Here is a 23,959-nt window from a genome sequence, read left to right on the forward strand (position 1 = left end):
TATTTATAATACTATGCTATGTTGTTATTCAAATGAGAAAAGTCTTCTTATTTTCATCACTACAAAAGAACTGCTGCAAATTGAGAAGTTAAATGTTTAATTAAAAATACAAAAGATATTCTGGAATCAAATATTTATTACTGACATGCCCTTATTTTATCTTTACTATGGTTTGATTGGCTCTACACAGAATACAGCCTTCAGTATGGCACCAGTACTCTGGAATTTCTTCCCTCTTGAAATATGCCAGGCTCCTACGATTGTGAGCTTTTGGCATATACTGAAAGCCTTTTTCTTCATTCACACTTCGCTAGTTTAGAACTGCTATTAGTTTATCCACAACCAGCATTGTGAATGTGTTTGAAATTTTACTTTGCTTTTATGATGTTTTGTTGTTTTATAAGGTATGTCTCCATGGATATTTTGATCTTCAGCAGCCTAAACATTTTGCAGAAAAATTAATAATTAACTGCATTTATGATGTAAAACTTTTCTTTAACAATAGTGGTTGGCAAGTTTGGTAAATGGCTGACATCCTCTTGGCCCTAAAACATTTCTCTGCCTCTCAGTTTTACAGAATAAACTATCCAATATAAATGAGAAATTTGGTTTTTGTGAATTTCTTTTCCATAGCGCTTCTGGACAGTTGTCTTCCATGATACAGCAGATTTGCAACCCAATTCAATAAATAAACAGATTCAAAGGTCATGTCATGTTGCAAAAGGATAGGCCCTCCCCTTCCAATCCTGGCCCAGAAAGCCTCTTTCAAAAAGGGCAAAAAGACATTTGGTCTTACCGTGAAACGGTTTTCTCTGTGCATGTCAAAGATTACCTCAGGTGGGTAGTGGTTGAAGGAAGAAAGAGCACTGTTCAATTTTTTCAAGGACTGCCTGCTCTCTGTGGCTCCTTTTCACAGTTCTTTATGACAAGCACATTAGACGAATACAGACTTAACTGAAAATACAACTGAAGAGAAACAAACAGCACTTGCACACACTCTGCTAAAACAAGCTTGCTTTAAACTATAATGGCAGCCCAGCCCTCATAGGGAGTGACCCTGAGGTCATCTTTGACATGCATAGAGAAAACCATTTCATGGTAAGACCAAATGTTTTTTCTCCTGTGCATGTAAAGATGACCTCAGGTGGGACATACCAAAGCTGACCCATGTAGGGTGGGAATCTAGCTGTGCTGTAATAACCTTATTGGTCTGAGAGAACATGCTGTAGCACTCTCCTCCCAAAGGCCGCCTCAGCAGAGGCGTAAGCATTTATTTTGTAACAGTTGATAAATATGTTAGGATTAGTCCATGTAGCCGCTCTGCACATATCTACAAGGGAAGCATTGTGGGGAAATGCTGTGGATGTGGCTGCTGCCCTAGTGAAGTGGGCCACTACTTTGGTTGGGCGAACCAGTCTCAGGGAAGCATATACTAGTGTAATGCATACGTTAATCCACCTTGCTAGTGTTGAGGTGGAAACCTTCCTTCCTAATGAAGCTGGGTGAAAAAACATCATCAGGAAGGGATGAAGTCCCAGTGGATTTTCTGACAGAGCCAAAGCTTGATGCTTCAATGGGTTGGGTCTGAGTCCCATTGCTAACCTGTCCTGCAAGGAGAGAACTTCGCTGATACCAGCTTTCCTAGGAGGTATCTTCTTCCTCTGAGAACAAGCTAATAAGGCCTTCCAAGTGCCCTCGTAAATCCAAATAGCGGTTGGACACCAAGAGGCCATCATTATCTTCACTACCAGTGGGCTAAGGCCCTTTCTTAGCAGTCATTGCCTCTCAACTTCCAGACATGAAGAGTCAGCCATCCTGGGTCTGGGTGGAGAAGCTGACCTTGTGATAGCAGATCCTCCTTTGGTGAATATGTTAAGGAGGGGGCGACCGCCAGGTTGAGTAGTTCCGGAAACCAGGCTCTCCTTGGCCAATATGGAGCAACCAGCAGGACTGTAGCTCAATCCAGATCTTTTGGAATACCCTCGGAATTACTGGAAGTGGAGGGAAGGCATACAACTGGCCTGTGGGCCACTGAGGTATCAGGGCATCTATTCCTTCTGCCTTTGGCATTGCGTATCCGGCAAAGAACCTTTCCACCTGACAATTGAGGTGGGTGGCAAACAGACCCACTTTCATTCTTCTGAAGCGGTCCACTATCTGCTGAAAGGCCACTGGGTGGAGTTTCCATTCCCCCTGATGGATTTGCTCCCAACTCAACCATTCTGCTTGACTGTTGTACACTCTTCTGAGACATTCTGCCAGGATTGAGTCCAGATGGACCTCCACCCATTGGAACAGTAATGAGAGTTCCCTATGGAGCTAAGCCAACCATGTGTCCCCCTGATGATTCAAATGAATTCTGGCAGTAACGTTGTCGGTTTTGACAAGCACTGCCCCCAACTGCCTCAATCTCGCAAAGTGTTGTAGTGCTAGGTGGATCGCGTCCAGTTACAGCAGATTGATGGGAAGTAAGGACTCCTGTGCTGACCAAGATGCTTGGACCATCTGGCCCTCGCAAACGACTCCCCATCCTTGAGGCTGGTGTCCGATGTGATGAGCGTTCGCCAAGGGTCACAAAATGGGATTCCCATTTGCAGAATGGGTTTGTGCGTCCACCATAGTAGGAAGTGATGAACCTTCGGTGACAGCGATAACCTTTGATGATGCCAAATCTGGCCCTGGTGGAGAAGTGCTGTTGGCCCCTGACCTGGCTGAGCTGCCTATTCCAAAATGGGCGGCTGGGTATGCCTTCTCTTGCCCTTCCTGACGGCCTTGAACCTCGAAAGGATTGGGATGTCTGGTAAGGATGAAATGTTCTGTGAAAGGACCTTCTGTCATCTCTTTTCCTGGTTGAGGGCATGGATTTCTTCTTTTCATTAGATTCCAGGACGCCTGCAAGGGCGGCGTCCCCAAACAGCTCGCCTCCTATGTAGGGTTCTGAGGCCAAATTACAGCGAGCCGTGGGATCTGTGTCTCAGTGGTGCAACCAGTGTCCTCCTAGTAAAAATGCCCGCTGTCAGTGCTCACACTGAGAATTACATGACATCCACTGAAGCATCCGCCATGAAGGTCACTACCCAGGAGATTTTCAATAAGGACTTGTGGTCTCAGGCTGGATCCTGGGCCATCCAGTCAGTCTTCCAACCAGAGGAGGGAAGCTCTAGCAAATACTGAGGAGGCCGCTGCAGCCCTAACTGATAACACACTGGCCTTGTGGATTCTTCTGAGGCTCTAATCTATTTTGTGTTCTGTAGGAGAGCCTGGCTGGGAGTCCAAAGTCTGTGAGTTCAAATCCCTACTTGTGTCTCCTGGGTGTCAAGGGCCAGCTAAAGATCACCCCCCACAGGGAGTGGCTCAGGGGTTACGTGCCCTGCCACCTGTGCAGCCGTGGGCAAGCTGCATAGTCCCAAGGAGCCCAGTTGCCCCCCAGCTGGCAGTTGTGGACAAAGAAGGGGCTGGCTTGTGCAGCTGTGGCAAGCTGAGCAGGCCCTAACAAGTTTACTATGGGAGCATCTACCAACGGGACTTTCAGCTGGTCCATGAGGTGTTGCTCCAGAGTATATTTATTGGCTGTCGTAGCGACTTCTTGGAACTGCATTGAGACGTCGAATTCAGATTTCATCACCTTGGGAAGCAAGGAAAGGAGGTTTATTACCCTTGATTTGGGCTTTGGATCCCGACACACTACAGAAACCCTAGAAGCAGTGGGGGCTGGTGGGTCTTCTGGGGAATTCAAGCTCAGTGCTTCCATTGCCTTGTACAGGAGGAGTAGAAAGTGAGCATCTTGGAAGATCCTGTTGGTAGAAACCTCTTCAGATTCCGAATCCCCACTCTACTCTTCCTCACCCAGAACAATCAACTTATTGTCCGGGTCTGTGCCCTGGTCTTCCGTACAGCCATGGTGTCCGCCCTGAGCAGCTATGTGAGGATCCGGTGACCACGGTTGGTGGGTAGTGGTCTTGAGGCTGCTGATGCGTGCATTGGGTCAGAAGCCTGAATGCACTGTGCCCTCCTTGGGTTCTGGGTTGAGGGTCTAGTGGCCCCCGTTTTCACCCGGGCGTAGTGAAGAGACTGTTGGAGCCGACAGGTCTCTAGCCAGACCCACTAGGAGGGATTCCCTCAACTGTTCCTCCAATTGTTGCAGCATCAGGGGCAAAAACTGCAATTGTAGTTGCTGAGCGTGGCCACCTGGTGACTGAGCCACCATGCTCTCTGACAGCTGCCGGAGTGGTAGTTGACTGGGGGCCTCTTGAAAGCCTGAGAAGTCCTCGGGAGAGGATGAGGTGGTTAAAGTGCAGGTTAAAGATGGACTGGGTTGCTCCCCTTCTTCAGAGAGGGGTTCTTGATCCCTTTGCAGTCTGCACTCAGAGCTGTGGGAGTCTTGCACAGCCGTACCATATGGATTACGCTCATGCTCCCTTGCATTATCATCCAGCCTATCCGCTTGTGAAAAAGCTTCCACTGAAGCCACCCTGTCCACTTGAATATATGCCTCCACAACCTTCTGCCTGCTGTTGGAGGGGCTGGCTACTGCTGACTCCACAGCTGTCTCTAACATCTGGCAGTCTGGGGCTGACGGGAGCAGCCTGGCCTTCTTGTCAGGGGCCGCTGACTTCGTTGTTGCTTTCCCCATGGGAGCAATGTACAGCATGGGACTTATGGGGGCAGTAAGAAAATGGAGGCCTGAAGCTGAACCTGTGGGCTTGTATCAAGGCAGGAGTCCGAATAGTAGACTTTGCTGGGCCTGCTGCAGCCTACGTTGATGGTGTGGGAGCTGTTAATGGCAGCAAAAAAGCTCAGTTGGGCCTGCAGTGGCCTACATTGAGGCTGGGTGATTTGTATGGGGGATGTCAACAGCAAGGTAATGGATGGTGGCCACGCATGGCTCCATTGGGCCTGTGGAAGCCTGGCTGACAATGGGGGGGGGGGGATGGCTATAAGGCCTATAACAGCCTCTGTTGAGCCTACCACAGCCTGTTCTGCAAATGGAGGAAGGAGGTGGCGGTGGCGAAGGGGCTGTGGGCGGCCGTGAACAGCTCCACTGGGCCTGCAGTGGCCTGCAGCTAGTGGCAGGAGGGGGAAACAATGCCTTGCATTGGAAGAACAGAACTCCTTCTCTGTGCGCCTAATGGTGCGAAGAAGACTGGAGGGGGCTGTGATGTTCCTGCTTATATTGTAAATATGGTAAGTGCTGGTTATATAGAAGATATATGGTAAGTGGAATGAAAGAGGAGGGGGAGTACATGAGCAGTAGAATGCTGAATGATTGGCTGAGCGTTTGAATGGCTGGGAGTATAAATGGAAGAATGACAGTTGAATCGGTGTGGAGGTTTGGTGGTGAATTGAGGTGGTGGCTGTGAGGTGGTGTTTGGAGGTTGTTATTGTTGAGAGTGAGTCGGAGTTCTGAGGCAATTAGTAAGAAGTCAGGTACATAACAGAATATAGATGAAACCATACGCTTGTGAAACATTTCTTAAGTAATCTTGTTATTTCTAATTCTTAATAAATATTTCTTGGTTAAACAAAAGCCTGATTCCTTCAGCTGGGAAACACAAACCGGGGGGATAGCAAGTAACCAAGGCTGAACAGTTGTATCAAATGGTGGCAGCGGCGGAGGAAAAGATATTGTATCCAGTACCACAGAGAAACCCAGGGCTGTAAGCTTCAGTGCAAGAGGCTGCAGGGGTTTTTGGGAATTACCTATACCCATAGACACAAGGTATCGAGACTAAGGCATAGTCTAAAGGTTATAAGAGATACAGAGTGTTGGGTAGTAAGGCCCAGCAGGGGGATCTTCTGAGATCTGTGCTAGTGCGGTGAAAGGTAAAAATAAACCTGACGATCCTGTCTGCTGGTAGCCACAAGTGAGAGCTTCACAGGTGGTGCTGGGGAAGGACGTCACAGGGGCTCCCTCTCTCGCAGTCCAAAAAGCTGTGGATGCCTTTTCCTCTTTATAATTTTTTTTTTTAATCCAAAGGGCTAGGGACGGGAAGGATTCACTACCCAACACCAGAGGAATAGATATTACAAGAAAAACACAGACAAACACAGAAATACATAGGCCTGCAGCAAGAGCAGAGAGCAGATACAACTGCCTTTGGTGAAGCAAGAAAGAACTGTGATAAAGAGCCACAGACAGCAGGAAGTCCTTGAAAAAATTAAACAGCACTCTTTCTGCCTTCAACTGCTAGGTGGAGCTAGCTACCCACCTGAGGTCATCTTTACATGCACAGAAGAACCTACAAGTTACATGGAAACATTTTTAACGTTATTCCAACAGTTATTTTTTAAGGCAACACACCTTTGGATGGAGGCAATTTGGAGTGGAGATTTTTTTTCTGGGTGGGGCTTAACCATTTCCTGCCTGCTGGTCTTCCTCTGTAAACCACTTCCTTTTTCCCTAAAACATCCCAGGTGTTTATCCTGAAATATACACTTGCAACCCTCCTTCCTGCAACTTCTTAACTAAGAATATTCCCCTTGGGAGCTCTAAAGGCAAAGCCACATTTTTAGGGCCAGGTCTATAAGACTAACCTTAAACCTTTCATCCCGCCCTTCTAGTTTACCTAACGGGACACACAAAGAAGTGCTTCATAAATCGGTCAGAAGAATATTATGCCTAAATTCAAGAACCCTTAAAAAAACCATCAGTTTATAGATCTGAGACCAACGTGAGTGCCCTACCTCACCTTCTGAAGGCAGAAACACAACTGGTCCAAGTCATGAAGTGACTAGCATATCCATTCCCTGGCTGCTATGCAGAATGAGGGAGCAGAGCTGCCCCATCATGAGAATGACTGTCCAGAGGGTTTACCAGAGAATCACATTCTAGGACAGTAAGTCTACAAAACATTTAAGAGCTTCAGTTTTGAAGAGTTCAGAGTACTACCGGTAATTAATGCAACTACACACAGCATGCTGGCAAAAAATTCTGCTTAAGGAATATAAGCCACCTTGTCAGCTGAGCATGCTGACAAACTGGAATTTATACTCTCAGAAGTTTGCACTTAATGTGTGAAAAATTGAATTTTAATTAAAAATGTTAAAAGCAGCATTCCTTTCAAATGAATAACTAAGGCAGACGTTTACCACAAATGCAAGCGTACAATCCACCAAAAATAAACCTTTTAAGGCCTACTAGTTGTGCTGGGCGAGTTGAGCATGGGCTTTAAAATTTCTCCCATTAAATTCTAAGGAACTTGAAAGTGCTCAATGAGCTGGAGCATACTGTTTAATGTTTCTCATTGCAGGGCTGGTTTAACCTAGCAAAACCTTGGCATTTAACAAGGAAAGATGTATTTCAAATTATGAGTTCTACAGAGTGAGTTGGATTTGTTGCTGAAGAGTACCTTCTGCCATTTCTCCATTTGTTTTGTAACGTAGCCTCGCTCATTTAGATAGGAAAACCCTTTTGGAATTGACAGGAATCTGAAAAAAAGTACCACCACATATCACTGAATATGAAAGATGCAAGTTAATTAGTTTGTTTTCATATGAAGTAACATTCAGTGTTTACCTTAAGAGCAGAAGCAAGCCCTTGTCTCCAAGATGAGATAGCGCTGGCTTCATTTGAATGAGCGCATGAAGATTTGCCTAAAAGAGAGGGCCAGGATGGGGTGAGTTATGTTGTAGGAAAGGGTATAAGCTTTTCAATCAGTTTTGGGAACAATGGCACTCTAATAAAAAAGGGGGTAGTAGCAAATTTCATTACGTGCAGTAATTTGAATATGACTTTCATAAACTCTTCTGGCATTAAGCCATGAAAGCACAAAAGCAGGGCTACAGCTGAACGTCAAGAACACTAAAGTAATAACAACAGAAGATTTATGTAACTTTAAAGTTGACAACGAGGACAATGAACTTGTCAAGGATTATCAATACCTTGCCACAGTCATTAACCAAAATGGAGACAATAGTCAAGAAATCAGAAGAAGGCTAGGACTGGGGAGGGCAGCTATGAGAGAACTAGAAAAGGTCCTCAAATCCAAAGGTGTATCACTGAACACTAAAGTTACAATCATTCAGACCATGGTATTCCTGATCTCTATCTATGGTATTCCTGATCTCTATCTATGGATGTGAAACTTGGACAGTGAAAAAAGCGGATAAGAGAAAAATCAACTCATTTGAAATGTGGTGTTGGAGGAGAGCTTTGCAGATACCATGGACTCCAAAAAGGACAAATAATTGGGTGTTAGAATAAATGAAACCAGAATTATCACTAGAAGCTAAAATGATGAAACTGAGGTTATCATACTTTAGACACGTAATGACAAGACATGATTCATTAGAAAAGACAATAATGCTGGGAAAAACAGGGAGTAGAAAAAGAGGAAGGCCAAACAAGAGATGGATTGTTTCCATAAAGGAAGCCACAGACCTGAACTTACAAGATCTCAACAGGGTGGTTCATGACAGATGCTACTGGAGGTCGCAGATTCATAGGGTCGCCATAAGTCGTAATCGACTTGAAGGCACATAACAACAATATTCAACCCAGCCTTAAGCATGCCTAACTCTGTATTGGATTTTGTCCTAACATTTCTTAGACATTTGTTTGCTCTCTATTCTGGAATAGTCAGCCCTTGAAAATGCTAAGATTTGAACAATGACTGGAACTTACCAATTTTCTTCCTAATTTTCAGTCCTTTTTGCAACCACATTTGGAACAGTTCACCAAAGTACATTACAGTTTATTTTATAAACATACCATGTTTACATCAACACAGTGTAAGGCCACTGCATGAAAAGTATGATGTGTTTGTCAATGAACTGATACACAACTGCATGCATTTACAGAAACGGAAGAATGGAGCTAAGGATTCTCACCTTATCTTCACATGCCTCATCAAGGATATCAAGTGCTTCAGATGAAATGGCTTTATTTTTGTCATGAAGCTGGGTGACCAGTAATTCAATTCCCCAATTACTGAAGAACTCTACATTGGCTCTCAGCAGTACTCGTAAGTGTTTTGTAGCATACAGCCTACAGCTCTACAAAGCAGAAACAACAAGAACAGACAGTAAAAAAAATAGCTAGGGAAGCATGGTAGAGAAAAGTAGGTTTTGTATATACAAAACCAGATAAATTTACCCTAGTATACATGCTCTCTTCAAGCATTCAGTCTGAACACCTAATGGTTAAAAGTGGGGAGAGGCTGAAACAAGCACACAAGTGTGCCACAACATCACTGCGCATGCATTTCAGACCTGCCTGCATTGAGCATAAATGTCTGAAGGGAACTTTAAAGAATGCTCAGCTGAACAGGCATAGAAGCCCCTTCAGATCTTCCCATTCAACACAAGAAAGTTGGGGTAGATTTTTAGCCCTCTCATGTTAATGCGGAACAGTTGAAGTCATTAATTTAACGTCATTGTGATTAAATGCAAACCCAAGTTATACACTGCCTTAAAATGATAACAAGGTTGAAAGAAACCAAACTGATCCAAGGTCACTCTGCTTCAGGGGTGAGACTGAGAAAGTATTTGAACCCAGGTCTCCCTAGTTCAACATTCTGTCCATTATGCTACCCTGTGAAACAACCATATAATGTTCAGATGTAGGTATTTAAAGAGGAGTTATCACTTACATCTGTAGATGCAGTTAAGATTTTTGAAAGAATGACTCTTGCTAAACCATCTCTGCTGTAGTCCAAACTAGAAACTGTCAATTTGAGTAAGTGATCCTGGTTCTTCAAGGAGCAAAGATTAAGAAGACTGAAAGAAGAGGGAAATATTTAAAGATGGACTTGATATGCACATCTAGACATAATTGAGATGGTAACCCAAAAAGTGAGTTCCTGAGAATATAAATGAGCATGAGAAATTGACTAATTTTAAAAATCCCTCCATTTTTCTTTCCCTGCCCCTCTGTTGGTTGCCTCCTTTACTCTCAATTTTTAAATTAAGTACTTCAGGGTGGGGCTTTTTTGGCCTCAGTTGCCCTAAAATGCCTGTATTCTAATAGGATGATATAAATTATTACTAAGTAATGGAAACCAGAGAGTAAATAATGTACCATTTTCATCATAGAAAGTTTTTCTTCTGAAAATTGATAGCATGCTTGGAAAATAGATTAAACTTTATAAAGTGTAAACTTGAGAAAGTATTATGCATATTATCTTCTAAAAATGGATTGTCACTTTCATAAAACATAACTGCATACTGATTCTAGCACAATTTTTAATATTGTAGTTGAACTGATGAAATATAGATTGTTTGGATCAGCTTCAACTTTAACAGTATTTGCATCCTAGATCCTTTAGAATCAAAATTTTTATAAGTCAACTCGAAAATTACTTTTCTCCCTAAAAAGTAAACATTAGGGTCAACTAACCACATCTAGTTATAGTTGACTGAAAAAAGTACTGTGAAAAAATCATTTTTTAATCTGAGTACTTCAAAACATTTTTATAATTGAAGAGAATCCTTACCACTGAAACACGTTACACTTTTCAAGCATTTTCACTCCATGGGGATGACAGGAGAGTGTACCAAAAAACAAGAAGTAGTGCTGACTAAGAGTGTTAAGTAACCCATTGTTCTGGAGACTGCGTTCTGGTTTCAGTCCAGAAGAAGAATTAAGCCAGTGTACAATATCTTTTACAAACTCTTCAAGGTAGCCATGACCATCCTGGTTCAAAGTGAAAGAACAAAAACTTCAGTTTCTTTTGCAGGATTTTTCTCCTTAATGAAAAATGTGTTCATTTACATCTGTCTAGGTGCCACAAGATAACACAAATAACTGTCAAACAGAACAGTACCAAGTAAATTAAAACCAGAAGAAATCCTTTACTGTGAAAACTCTGGAAGATACATAAACTTTGAAATGTGGGAAGAATCAACTGTCATACTGTCAGATGATCTTGACTCAAGCTGAATGTCATTCCTGTGGGAATCATGGCTGTCACAAGTGTAAATAAGCCCCAAGCAGTCACCATGGCAGGTGAAAAGCGAAGCAGTTCAAGAACAAGTTCTTACAAAAATGAACTTACACTCTCTGGTATTTTCCTCTCCATCAGGTTCTGAATTTGGTCAAACAAAACAAAGCAAGAAAAAAGACTAGAACAATTTTAAGTTGTTTCCCTCTGTGTGTCACAGAGAATTAGGGATGCAAAGGATTAGACCATGGAATGGTTAGATAATTTTTAAGTCTGTATCTACCTTTTGTTGCACCTGCCTTCCTTCTTTCTTTCCTTCCTGTCTTCCTTCCTAAGGGGCAAAAATGCATGTTGATTTGACCTCTGTAATCATCCGCATCCAATATGCTGAAGTATATCACGCCAGTGCGTACATTTCACAGACAAGACTCTATAAATATGACAGCTAGCTTTTGATTAAGTGGTACTCATATGGCGTTAACCAGCCAAGGTTCCCTAGAGTCCATGCTACTTTGTCTGTAGACAAAGGAACGTAGGAAACTGATTCCTGAATCCACTATTGCTTCTTAAAACAGATCTCTTATAGGATGTAAGAGATGAACTAGGTGTCTAGAGCAAGTAGCTATAATCATAGTTTATTTAATTAACTGTAATTTTACGTTCTGTGGTTTGTTTCCAAAGATGTTGCTTCCTTTAGCAAAATGGGGGAGGAGAGCAATTTCCAGCAATTCCCCCTCCACTTTGCAGTCCCCCACATCACTCCTAAATCTGCTCCAGAAAATTGGAGGACCTCCCCACAGCAGATTTAGGGGAGCACAGGGGGCTGCAAGGGAGAGGGGAAATTGCTAGAAGTTGCTTCTTCACCACTACACAGGTGTAAGCCTGACACCATTGGATACAACCTTGTGTTTTCTGAACCATTGTTTTTCATTCCACATAATTGCCTTGGTGTTCTCAGCCAAGTTACTGCACAAACATCTAACCCTCTAGAGTTTTGGAGCTGGGATGGGCAGAGATTGGGAGCTGGCGGAGTAGTGACTTCATAACTAGCAAGATCACTCCTGCCATAAAACTGAGAGATCTACTGCTCTGTTAACTGAGTAGATAATGACAGCTAGTGATTCACTGGCCAATCAGGGTGAGGATAACTAGATTCCCATATAATTTGGCTTACATAAACTCCAGGGATTTCACCCCACTTTAATTTTATTAATGCATTTTAATGTTTTAGGTTTTTTTCCAATGTACTACATGTTCATTTTTATTATAGCCTAAGGTCTGGAAATAAGTATTATTATTGCACTCTTTTTAGACATAGCAAACCTGGTGTAATGAATCTTCCAAGATTTTTTTAGAATATGTAAAAATCCTCAGTAGTGCAAGAATACAAGAAGATGCCATTTGCTACTGATAGCTAAACAAAACCAATCTTACCTCTTCAGTTTCAAGAAGAAACTCAGTTAATTGGCAACCTACAACCGTGAGCTGCTTGGATTTTGCATAGTCCAGATCCAGGTTGGCATACAACTTGCTGCTAGGCTTGTAAAAATACATCAGTCGCCGTATAAATCTAAAATTAAACAGAAGCGTGAGGTGCTGAAAAGTTACTGCAAGCTTCAAACAAAATGTATATTACACTGTTTGATCTACAAGATAGCCAAGCAGCTTTTATTCTTTCAATATTTAAATTTTAAACTGCATTCTAAGTATTAGAGTCACATCAAAGTTAATACATTCTTTTCCCATACCAACCTGCCTGCTCCGAGATGTTAAAAATATATATCCCTGCACAGAAACACAGGAGGGCGAGATTGGTAGCCCCACCAAGAGTATATGGATTAAAATTAATGGAGCAAGGAATAAAAGGAACATGCTGATTGGAGTCTACAACCAACCACCAAATCAAGAAGACGACAAGGATGAAAATCTTGAAAAACAAATTGCCAATGTTTCCAGGAGGCATGATGTAGTACTCATGGGGGACTTCAATTATCCCAATATCTGTTGGGAGGCAAATTCTGCCACACATGGCCCTTCCAACAAATTCCTGACTTAAGTTGGAGATAACTTTCTCCTACAGAAAGTGGAGGAAGGAACTAGAGGATCAGCTATCCTTGACTTGGTTCTATCCAATAGAGATAACTTAGTGAAATATAGTAATATGAACTCTGGGGGAAAGTGATCATATTATAATTGAGTTCTTGGTTTTTAAGGAAGCAAAAGCCGAGAGTAGCCATATGTGTACCCTGGACTTCAGGAAAGCCAATTTTAATAAACTTAGAACAATAAGTAAGCTTCAATAGTAAGTGACCTAATGAGAAAAGGAGTCCACTTGGGTGGGAGTTTCTAAAAAAGGAAATTCTAAAGGCACAATTGCAAACAACAGGGAAAAAATTGGAACATCAATGTGGCTTCACAAAACACTTAGAGATGACCTGAAAACAAAAAAAGGACACTTACAGGAAGCAGAAGGAAGGCTAGACCACAAAGGAAGAGTACAGACAGGAAGCACGGAATTGCATGGATGGCATCAAGAAGGCTAAAGCTGAGAATGAACTGAGGTTAGCGAGGGATGCAAAGAGCATAAACTCAGAACAAAAAGTAAGGTTCCATGGTAAGTGACCTAATGAGAAAAAGGAGCCCAAATGGGTGGGAATTTCTAAAAAAGGAAATTCTAAAGGCACACTTGCAAACAATTCCAACAGGGAAAAAAGGGGAAAGGCACCAGAAGAAGCCAATGTGGCTTCACAAAATGCTTAGAGATGACCTGAAGAAAAAAAAGACACATACAGGCCAGGCCACAAAGGAAGAGTATAGATAGGGAGCAAGGAGTTGCAGGGATGGCATCAGGAAGGCTAAAACTGAGACTAAACTCAGTAGTGAGAGATGACAAAAGCAGCATAAAAGCTTTTCTCAGGTATATCCACAGTAAAAGACAGAGAAAAGAAATGGAGGTACAGCTGCTCATTGAGGATGACAAAATGATAACAGATGACAAAGAAAAGGCAGAAATGCTCAATTCCTACTGTGGCTCACTCTTCTCCCAAAATAGGGTCTATGACCCTCCTGGGAAACGTAAGTTGAAGGGGCAGGATTGTAGCTTGAAATTGATAGGCAAATGGTCAAGGAATACGTAATCACTTTGAACAATTTCAAATTGTCAGGGTCCAATGAACTGTATCCTAGAGCATTGAAGAAAGTGTCGGAAGAACTCTCAGAACCACTGTCTATTATCTTTGCCACATCATGGAAAATGGGTGAAGTGCCAGATGTTTGGAGGAGAGCTAATGTTGTCCCTATCTTCAAAAAGGGCAAAAGGGAGCAACCTGGGAACTACAGACCTGTCAGCCTGGTATCAATCCCTGGAGAAATTCTGGAACAGATTATGAAGTGATCAGTCTGTAAGTACCTTGAAAAGAATGCAGTGATTACTAGAAGCCAACATGGATTTATCAAGGATAAATCCTGCCAGTCTAATCTTGTCTCATTTTTTGATCAGGTAACCTTCCTGGTAGACTGTGGGAATGCTGTGGACATAATATATCTCGACTTCAGGAAAGCTTCTGACAAAGAGCCCCATGATATTCTGATTAGCAAGCTAGCTAAATGTAGGCTGGATGGAACAACTATCAAGTGGATCCACAGTTAGCTACAGAATAATACTCAGAGAGTGCTTATCAATGGTTCCTTCTCAGACTGGGGGGAGGTAACGGGCAGGATACCGCAGGGCTCAGTCCTGGCCAGTGCTCTTCAACACTTTTTTATTGACTTGGATGAGGAGATGCTGGGAATGCTTATCAAATTTGCAGATGATGCAAAATTTGGAGGAATAGCTAATACTGTGGAAGACAGAAAAAAAATTCAAAGGGATCTAGATAGGCTGGAGCACTGGGCTGAAAACAACAGAATGAAATTTAACAAGCATAAGTACAAAGTTCTACACCTAGGAGAAAGAAGCCAAATGCACAGTTATAAGATGGGGAATATTTGGCTCAGCAATACTGCATGTGAGAAGGATCTTCGGACTGTTGTTCATCTCAAGCTGAACATGAGCCAATAGCGCAATGTGGTTGCAAAAAAGGCAAATGCTATTTTAGGCTGCGTTAACAGAAGTATAGTTTCCCCTCTATTCAGCACTGGTTAGGCCTCGTCTTGAATACTGCATCCAGTTCTGGTCTCCGCAGTTCAAGTATAGTTTTGAAATCACGTGAATTATTAATTCTGGGCAATGACTTTAAGAAGGATGCAGACAAACAGGAACAGGTTCAGAGGAGGGCAACAGGAATGATGAGGCGACTGGAAACAAAGCCCTATGAGGACAGACTGAAAGAACTGGGCATGTTTAGCCTTGAAAGGAGAAGACTGAGTGGCATTGTTCAAGTACTTCAAAGGTTGCCACACAGAGGAGGGCCAGGATCTCTTCTCAATCATCCCAAAGTGTAGGACACAGAATAATAGGCTCACGTTGCAAGAAGCCAGATTTTAACTGAACATCAGGAAAAAAATCCTGTTACAGTGGTACAACAATGGAACCAATTACCTAGGTAGGTGGTGGACTATCCAAGTACTGGAGGCATTCAAGAGGCAGCTGGACAGCTGGATTCCTGCACTGAGCAGGAGGTTGGATTCGATGACCTTCCAGAGTTGGAAGATGGCCTTCCAAGTCTACAATTCTATGATCTGCTGGAGAGTCTCTTCTCCGTGTTTAACCAGTACTTGTAGCACAGCTTGTCAGGTTACAAGACTCTCTGTAGCCATGTCTAGTATGTGGGCTATGCTGCCTCAGGAAAGCTATTTGGCCACCCTCTGTTTCTCACAGATGGCTAATTATTTTAAGAAAATTTTGGCAGGAGTTTAACTTGCTTGGCTGGGAATTTTCATGTGCTGAACCATGATTTTAGTTCCTTTTGCTTGACATGCCTGTTTACATTGAATCTAGAGAACATGTTAGCTCCATGACATATTGAAATATTTTCTTGCACAGACTTTTTCTCCAGCTACATACCTGCTCCACTGTTCATCTTTGTTAATCTTTAGGTTGATATTTGGCCACTGGAAAATAGATACAGAGTTTTGTAAGAATTGTTACCAATTCCTTTTATTGCCATTTATTCCTTAGAAGTTAATTAGGACATAATTTCACAGTTTACCTTAAGTATGGTCCCTATCAGATTCCAGTTCCACTCTAGATTCTCTTTGTGATGAAGAACTTGGCTGTCTCTCAGATTCATTAACAGTGCTTCATCAGTATCCTTTAACAGCAGAAAAGAGAAACCAAAGTTCTATTAGCTGCAAGATTACATCCACGTTAGGAAGTTTACAGATTATTAAAATAAAATATAGTTAACTTTAGACCGACCACCACCAAAATGTATGCCTGTGTGTGTGTGTTCGTTCTGCAATACAAGGCATGTTAAATTCTAGTGAAATAGATTCCCACCCCATCACCCATGAGAGGTTTTCATTTAAAGTCATAATTCCTAACAATTCTAATTTGGAAATTCAGGTTAAAATAATAAAAAAAATTGTTTACCAAAAAAATAAAAAACTCACAATTTTGAAAACAGACATTACAGTTAAATAATTACCTTTAAAATAAATATATCTTTCTGCACACGATACTGATCCCTTCGCTGATGTGTTGACATGGCTTTCTGAACAATGTGATCTAGATGAAGGCTATAAGGTTTAGGTCCTCTTTTCTTCATTTCATGAAAGCGTTTTAAGCAATTTAGTGCAGCACTGGCTCGTCTACCAAGGGAAAATGTTGACAGTGTCAAAATTTATCAGGTGATTTTTCTGTAAGATAACTGGTCTTAGTAAGGATCTAAAAGCACCGTAAAACTATATTTCCCAGGGATCTTGGTACTAAGAAGTTTGTTGGTAAAACTTTAAGGTCTTTCAAAGGCCTGAGTAGTATTTCTCCCTCTTTGCATTTCCCCATCACTGCTATAGGAAGGGCAGTGGGAAGGCATCCAGGCCCCATTATATTCCTGATGGTTCCCATACTGGTAGTATGGCTGAACATGCAACTTGGAAACAGATGACCTTTTACACATATGAATTTGAGTTAGATATAAATTGAGTCAAAATTAGTTAATTTTAGGGGAGCTCATTCCAAATTAAGACAGCAAAACATCTTCCTTCACTACTTACAAAGCTATTGCAAAAGTTTATCATGGGCATTTTAGAGGAAACCACTTCTAACTCATTACAGAATGTATCACTTTTGAAATCACTGAGCCTTTTAAATAGCAGGAAAACATTTCTTGGTTAGTGATCACTAGCTTTAAGAAGAGGGCAAATTCAGATTTGAACCTGATTAAGGATGTAACGCAGAACCATGAAAATCGGTGAGAGATTTATTACTGATAAGATGCAGATTGCATCGTTAGACCCCTTTATTTCAATGGAAACAACTTAGCTGAAATCAGGGGCTTGACTGGTTTATCAACTAGATTAAATAGTGCTTACAATATTTAAACATTCTATAGTGAATAGATTTGGCATTCCTTCCAACCCACCATGGTATATACTATTAATATTTAAACGAGTGGTGCAGTAAATGTCAAAAATACCAAATTAAAATGGTTGTTATGTGCCTTCAAGTCAATTACGACTTATGGCAACCCTATGAATCAGTGACCTCCAAAAGCATCTGTTATAAACCACTCTGTTCTGATCTTGTAAGTTCAGGTCTGTGGCTTCCTTTATGGAAACAATCCATCTCTTGTTTGGCCTTCCTCTTCTTCTACTCCCTTCTGTTTTTCCCAGCATTATTGCCTTTTCTGGTGAATCATGTCTTCTCATGATGTGTCCAAAATATAACCTCAGATTCATCATTTCAGCTTCTAATGATAGTTCTGGTTTCATTTGTTCTAACACCTAATTATTTGTCTTTTTTGCAGTCCATGGTATCTGCAAAACTCTCCTCCAACACCACATGTCAAATGAGTTGATTTTTCTCTTATCTGGTTTTTTAGTCTTGAATATATCAAGTACTCGTTTATACTGTGAAACACAATTGCTTTCCCCTTTACTATTTTTCTACTTTCTAAGAAAGGAAGGAAGGAAGGAAGGAAGGAAGAAAGGAAGAAAGGAAGAAAGAAAGAAAGAAAGAAAGAAAGAAAGAAAGAAAGAAAGAAAGAAAGAAAGAAAGAAAGAAAGAAAGAAAGAAAGAAAGAAAGAAAAGGCTGAGTCAGTGCTGCTGGCATAATCACCCACTGTGTGAATGGTAATGTGCCAAATAAAATTTGTGAATGGCTTGTAATTCTGGCAAGTACAGGACATTACTTCACAAAACATTATAAACTGTTCTGAGTTTTTGTAGACTTGCACATAAGAGTCCAAACAGAAATACAAATACAGTTCAGAACAAATGGAAACTTCAAAACAAGAAAACAAGAAAGCTGTGTTTATTGTTTTCATTTTAAACAAACACAATCTGTCTTAGTCAAATGCTATTTTGGCAAGAGAAATTTTCAGAAGTAACAGGTTTAAAGGAACCAAGCCCTGAGTAAATTCTAGTAAAGCCGGTAATTTTGGGTACAATCCTACTTTAGAATTCATTGGTTGAGCTCCTATACTGATGCAGGATTGCAGACTGCATGACTTAATTTTTTTTACAGAACTGATAAGAACATAAGAAGAGTCTGTTGGATGAAGCCAATGGCCCAGAGAGTCCAACATCCTGTTCTCACAGTAGCCAACCAGATGCTTATGGGAAGCCCGTAAGCAGGACCTGATGCAAGAGCACTCTCCCTTCCTGCTGTTTCCAGCAACTGACATTCAGAAGCATAATGCCTCTGTCCACTGAAGCAGAGCACAGCCATTACGGCTAGTACCGTTGATAGCTTTATTTGTCTAATGATCTTTTAAAGCCATCCAAATTGGTGTCTATCACTGCTTCCTGTGGGAGTGAATTTCATTACTTTGTTTTATTTCAACTACTTTGTTTTATTTCTCCTGAATTTTCCAACATTCAGCTTTATTGGATGTCCACAAGTTCTGGCGTCATGAGAGAAGGAAAAAAACCTTTCTCCACGCCATGCATAATTTTATACACTTATCATGTTACTTCATGTTTGTATTTCTCTAAACTGAAAAGTCCAAATGCTGTAGCCTTTTCTCATAGGGGAGTTGCTCCATCCCCTGGATCATTTTGGTTGCCCTTTTCTGAACCTTTTCCAACGCTATGTTTTTTGAGGTGAGGAACTGAAAATAAAACTTCTGATATGATAAGGCTGTTATACAAATCTATGGTGTGGCTGTATTTGGAATACTGTGGACAGTTCTGGTTGCTACACCTCAAAAATGGACTTCAATTTCAAAGATATAAACCAGAATGGACACCCATTTAGAAAATTAACATCCTGTAAAAAGAAATGCTGCTATACTAAATGAATATTCCTATTAAATCCCTGACTTGGCATATCTTCATTGTTTTACTAAAATGCATGCTTACAGTCTTTTCTCCTTTACAATGTCAAAAGAAGCTGCCATATTCATTAACGTTGGTAAGCAGTGTAAGTGATGGCTGTGACAATGAGGAAGAATGGTGTTTGCCTGAAAAAAACAAGAAGAAACGTCAGACATTCAACCAAGAGTAGAGTAGACCCGCTGAAATTAATGAACCTAAGTTAGTCATGTCTATTAACTTCACTGGGTCTCTCACTCAGTGAAAACCTATTTAACTGTAATGGGATACAAAGGAATTTATTTTTGACATATAATATGGCTAGTACAAAATCTTACTAAATACTGAATTTGAAGGCAATTATAGGTATATGCTTGTATATGTTGCAGACTTAGAGTTCTAACAGTTCTCTTGGAAAATATTCTTAGTTAACTAACCTCATTAAAAAGAAGCCAACAAGCAATTAATGGCATCTCAGGATAACACCATGCATCTGCTGTAGTGAAAGCTTATGCCACAATAAAATGTTAGTTTTTAAGACGCCACAAGACTTGCTTTTTTTGCTGCAAACGACTAACACAGCTACTTCTCTGGAAAATGAATTTTATACCTAGCTGTCAACTCTAAAGAGTACAAAATTAATAACCTGCAGAAATGCTGAAAGCTGAACATTCAGTATATGGAGCTCTTAAACTAATATGACAGCTGACTCTCCTTCCTTGAGCCAGCATTAGATAGCCATCTGGGGATTATTAGTAACGCAGTGAAGAAAGCAAGGATCCCTCAATGAACTAGTTGAGTTTCCACAGCTGAGGCAAGTCTACAGAGAACTTGCCTGTGGAGGAACCATTCTTACATACAATCCCTAGCCCCTCAGGTGGTTTTCAGCAATGCAGCAGGCAGGGTTGATTTGATTTAAATCATGAATTGAGTCTGAAGGGCTCAATTTTAATGATTTAAATCACAGTTTAAATTGGTAGTGAGGAAGATTCTATTTAATCATCAGTTTTAGTAGACGTACATTACTGTTTAATATAACCTTAATACATATCCAGAAATGTAGATTTCATTAGAAGGTAGGTACACATTAACCAAATATTCTGAATTGTTTTCAGATTAATTATCAAAAAATGGGAAGATAATCTGGTCATTTTAGTACCAAAGCAGAATGAACTTGTGAAGTAATTAAAGAGATGAACCACCTCCAACTGTTCAATGAATCATATTTTTGTCATGATGTGCCAGAATCACTACCACCAAACAGGCTTTTAAATTGTACTACTAAGACTGTTTATGCTTCTGTTTAGTTTTCATCTTCGGCAAACAACAGCATTAACTAAACATGCACATGGTTTTTTGAATGGTTAGCTATTTCAGTTTTTAGATAAATGTAAAGTTCTTTAAAAATAAAATTCAAGCAATTTCAGCTATGTCAACACGAGAAACTTATAATATTAGATGGTACAGTTAGCTCAATCATCTTCTTTACCTTTGTCTTCCTTGTTTACTGGATGGAAAAGAAATGCAAATCTTCCTGTTTTTTCAGTTCTTATTTTATTTTTCAATTTAGAATGAATTCGTGCACAGGAAAAAAATTCTCTCTACACCTGCAGAAGAGGCTACTGCTGTTAAGAGCTAGATTACCACTTCGGTGGTCTCCTCCTTGTTCAGATCTACTCCATCTCCCCAAGCTCTCTATTTACTGACTTCCTCTATCTTTGCACTTAGAGAGAGGCAAGGCCTTGAGAGAAAGAGAGAACCTATACTTCATGCATGCCACTTGCAGCATAGGACTATTCAGATCTCCCATCTCCACAAGCTGTGTTAAAATATTCATAGAATATAATTAGAAGTTGTATGATTAGTATTCATGATGATATCTTTGATCTAGGCTCTTTTTAAACTAATTGTTTTAAGAAAATTTTGAAATCCAACTGAATTTTTTTTTTAATCTTTTAAAAAAAAATCATTGATTTTTTATCAATCATGACAACAGGGTTCTAGATCATAACAGCAGGAAGGAACTCAAAGACCCTTTTAACTTGCTGCCTCTTTTACTAAAACAGCAGGCAAGAGAGCACACTGTGAAGAAGCAGGAAACTGTGTTTATTGGGTTAACTGTGTCTCCTCCCTAAAGTTCAATACTCCTTTTAAAATCAGTGTCTTCCATACTTGGAGATGAAGTACAACTCTAACGACTTCCAAAGTATTCGCTAATATGCAAAAAACCTTGTGGTTTACAAACATACCTATAGCCAACAGATATTTCTATCAAACTTTAAAAAGTAGGGAGATCAGGTAGCTATAGTGAATGCACCAGGGGAGCAGAAGACCTGACCTCCTCTCTGAGATATTGGACTGCCCTACAAATTTGTCAAAATGCAAACACCATTTGGGTTGGTCTTTCACAGTCTAATCCACTTCCTGTGTAGCTTGGAAGAATTTGGTAACGTTTGCCTCTGAGCATATGGTGAGTGGTGGCAACACCTGCCATCTCCAAAGATGGAGAATTACATTTTTTGTATGTTTGTTGGTGTTGTTCTTACTTTGCTTCTTTCCTGTGTTATTAATGTTTCTACAGAGAATCTAACCTAGCAAATTATATTTCTCTCATTATTCATCCTAGAAATCTGTGTCAAATATATTTTTATTAATTTCAAAGCCTTTTTATTGGTTAATGTCATATGATAGTGAAGACAGCCTTTTGTGTTTCAAACTGGAGGTTATGCTCTATTTCTGTTCTGGGCACATTAACAGTTGAATCTGAAACTGCAGTTTGATTTAAAATCAGACTATAATATGTTGCTACTTAAGCAATGACTCTAGCTGTTAGAAAAAAGAAACTTGGCCTGCCCAAGATGCATATTTTCAGCCTGCTATGCTTAAACTACTCCACTTAAGGAAAGGTAAGCATAGTCAATTAAAAACATAGAGCACACCTAGAGTTTTGCTAGAATCTATTTCACCTCCCACTGTTTTATCTTGTGCAAACTGAGACACTCCTCATGTCCATTGGAAACTATTCTGCAGAACAGTCAGTGCCATTATTCCACAATTGTTTTTGGAGCTTTTTTTTTAGTGTTGCAAACTGTTGCTGTACTTCACATATTCACAGAAACAGAAGCAAAAGAACATGATTTACTATAGGAAACTTCACTAAAATTGCAAAGTACATCAAACATATCTGAACTATATCAACTGTTTTAATATTGTTGCTTCCTCCCTGCTAAAACAAGATTGGCACAGCACGTCTTGTTTCTGTTATTTGGGCTGATTGCAGGTGTTGCCACTGCTCACCATATGCTCAGAGGCACATGTTACCAAATTCTTCCAAGCTACACAGCAAGTGGATTGGACTGTGAAAGACCAACCCAAATGGTGTTTGCATTTTGACAAATGTGTAGGGCACTACAATATCACAGAAAGGAGGTCAGGTCTCCTGCTCCCCTGGTGCATTCACTATAGCTGCCCAATCTCCCTGCTTTTTAAAGTTTGATAGAAATATCTGTTGGCTATAGGTACGTTTAAACCACAAGATTTTTTTTTGCTTATTAGTGAATTTCTCTGCTTTTTAATCCGGAAGGTAAGAAATGGGATCCTGTGCAAGTTTGCTGAGAATGGTTTGATCATTTGCATGCTTATTGAGTTCCGTGGGATTTACTCCCCTGCAATCATGCTTAGTATAGGTGAAACTGACCAAAAGGGATGGGGAGGGGGGGAGGAGGCAGGAGAGGGAGGAGGGCAGGTTTGATCATTTGCATGTTTATTGACTCAGCAGCCGAGGGTCGGTAGTCGGGGAGGGGGAGTGGGGGTTATTTATCAAAAGTCTTTAGTTTTCACCAGACCTCCTCTCTGTGAGACCAAGGTGGCAGATTGCATGTACTGCCCAAAGGGCAGTCTAGGGATTTTGCTTGTGTACCGTCCACCCCGCTGCACGACGGACTCCCTGACCGAGGTGCCAGAGGTGGTCTCGGATGTACGAGTGCAGTCCCCAAACCTTCTGGTATTGGGTGACTTCAATGTGCATTTGGAGGCCACTCTCACTGGGGCACCTCGGGACTTCTTGGAAACCATGGCTTCCTGGGAGCTGCACCTTATGTCTATGGGGGCCACCCATGTAGCCGGTCATGCACTCGACCTTGTGTTTGTCTCGGGAGAGGAGGGAAGTGATCTGAAAATTGGGGGTACATCCATCACCCCCGTGTCATCGTCAGATCACTATTTGGTGAAGTTAGACTGCTCGATGCCACAAACCCTCCGTGGGGGTGGAGGACCTATTAAGATGGTCCACCCCAGGCATTTGATGGATTCCTGAACGTGCTTGGGGATTCACCGGAGCAGGCACACAGCCACTTGGCTGAGGCCCTGGTAGAAGGTTGGAATACCGCAATCACCGGGGCATTAGACCGGGTGGCTCCGAAACGTCCTCTCCCCCTGAATAGAGCTCAGACCGCACCGTGGTTTACCCCACGGTTGCGACTTCTGAGGCGGAAGGTGAGACGACTAGAATGCCAGTGGCGGAAGTCTCGCTCTGACGACGATCGAACACATGTTAGAGCTAGGGCGGCAACCTATCATGTGGCAATAAGGGCAGCAAAAAGAGATTTTTATGCTGCCTCTATTGCTTCTGCAGAGTGCTGTCCCAGGAGACTGTTCCAGGTGG

The 23,959-nt window shown here is 41.2% G+C and overlaps 1 protein-coding gene across 4 annotated transcripts in view; it reads right to left on the bottom strand.

Moving 5' to 3' along the window:
* Nucleotides 1-23,959, bottom strand: part of RICTOR (RPTOR independent companion of MTOR complex 2) — a 124,027-nt gene that overhangs the window by 32,127 nt on the left and 67,941 nt on the right. For all 4 annotated transcript variants that reach the window (XM_061616766.1, XM_061616786.1, XM_061616756.1 and 1 more), the window contains 11 exons: nucleotides 19,345-19,445; nucleotides 16,469-16,631; nucleotides 16,031-16,132; nucleotides 15,886-15,932; nucleotides 12,315-12,450; nucleotides 11,164-11,211; nucleotides 10,434-10,633; nucleotides 9,591-9,717; nucleotides 8,830-8,994; nucleotides 7,517-7,593; nucleotides 7,350-7,428 (listed from right to left, as the gene is read on the bottom strand). In XM_061616766.1, the coding sequence (XP_061472750.1) occupies nucleotides 7,350-7,428; nucleotides 7,517-7,593; nucleotides 8,830-8,994; nucleotides 9,591-9,717; nucleotides 10,434-10,633; nucleotides 11,164-11,211; nucleotides 12,315-12,450; nucleotides 15,886-15,932; nucleotides 16,031-16,132; nucleotides 16,469-16,631; nucleotides 19,345-19,445 (1,245 nt within the window). The remainder of the gene's footprint in view (nucleotides 1-7,349; nucleotides 7,429-7,516; nucleotides 7,594-8,829; nucleotides 8,995-9,590; nucleotides 9,718-10,433; nucleotides 10,634-11,163; nucleotides 11,212-12,314; nucleotides 12,451-15,885; nucleotides 15,933-16,030; nucleotides 16,133-16,468; nucleotides 16,632-19,344; nucleotides 19,446-23,959) is intronic.

Source organism: Rhineura floridana, chromosome 1 (genome assembly GCF_030035675.1).
Source record: "Rhineura floridana isolate rRhiFlo1 chromosome 1, rRhiFlo1.hap2, whole genome shotgun sequence".
Taxonomy (NCBI): domain Eukaryota; kingdom Metazoa; phylum Chordata; class Lepidosauria; order Squamata; family Rhineuridae; genus Rhineura; species Rhineura floridana.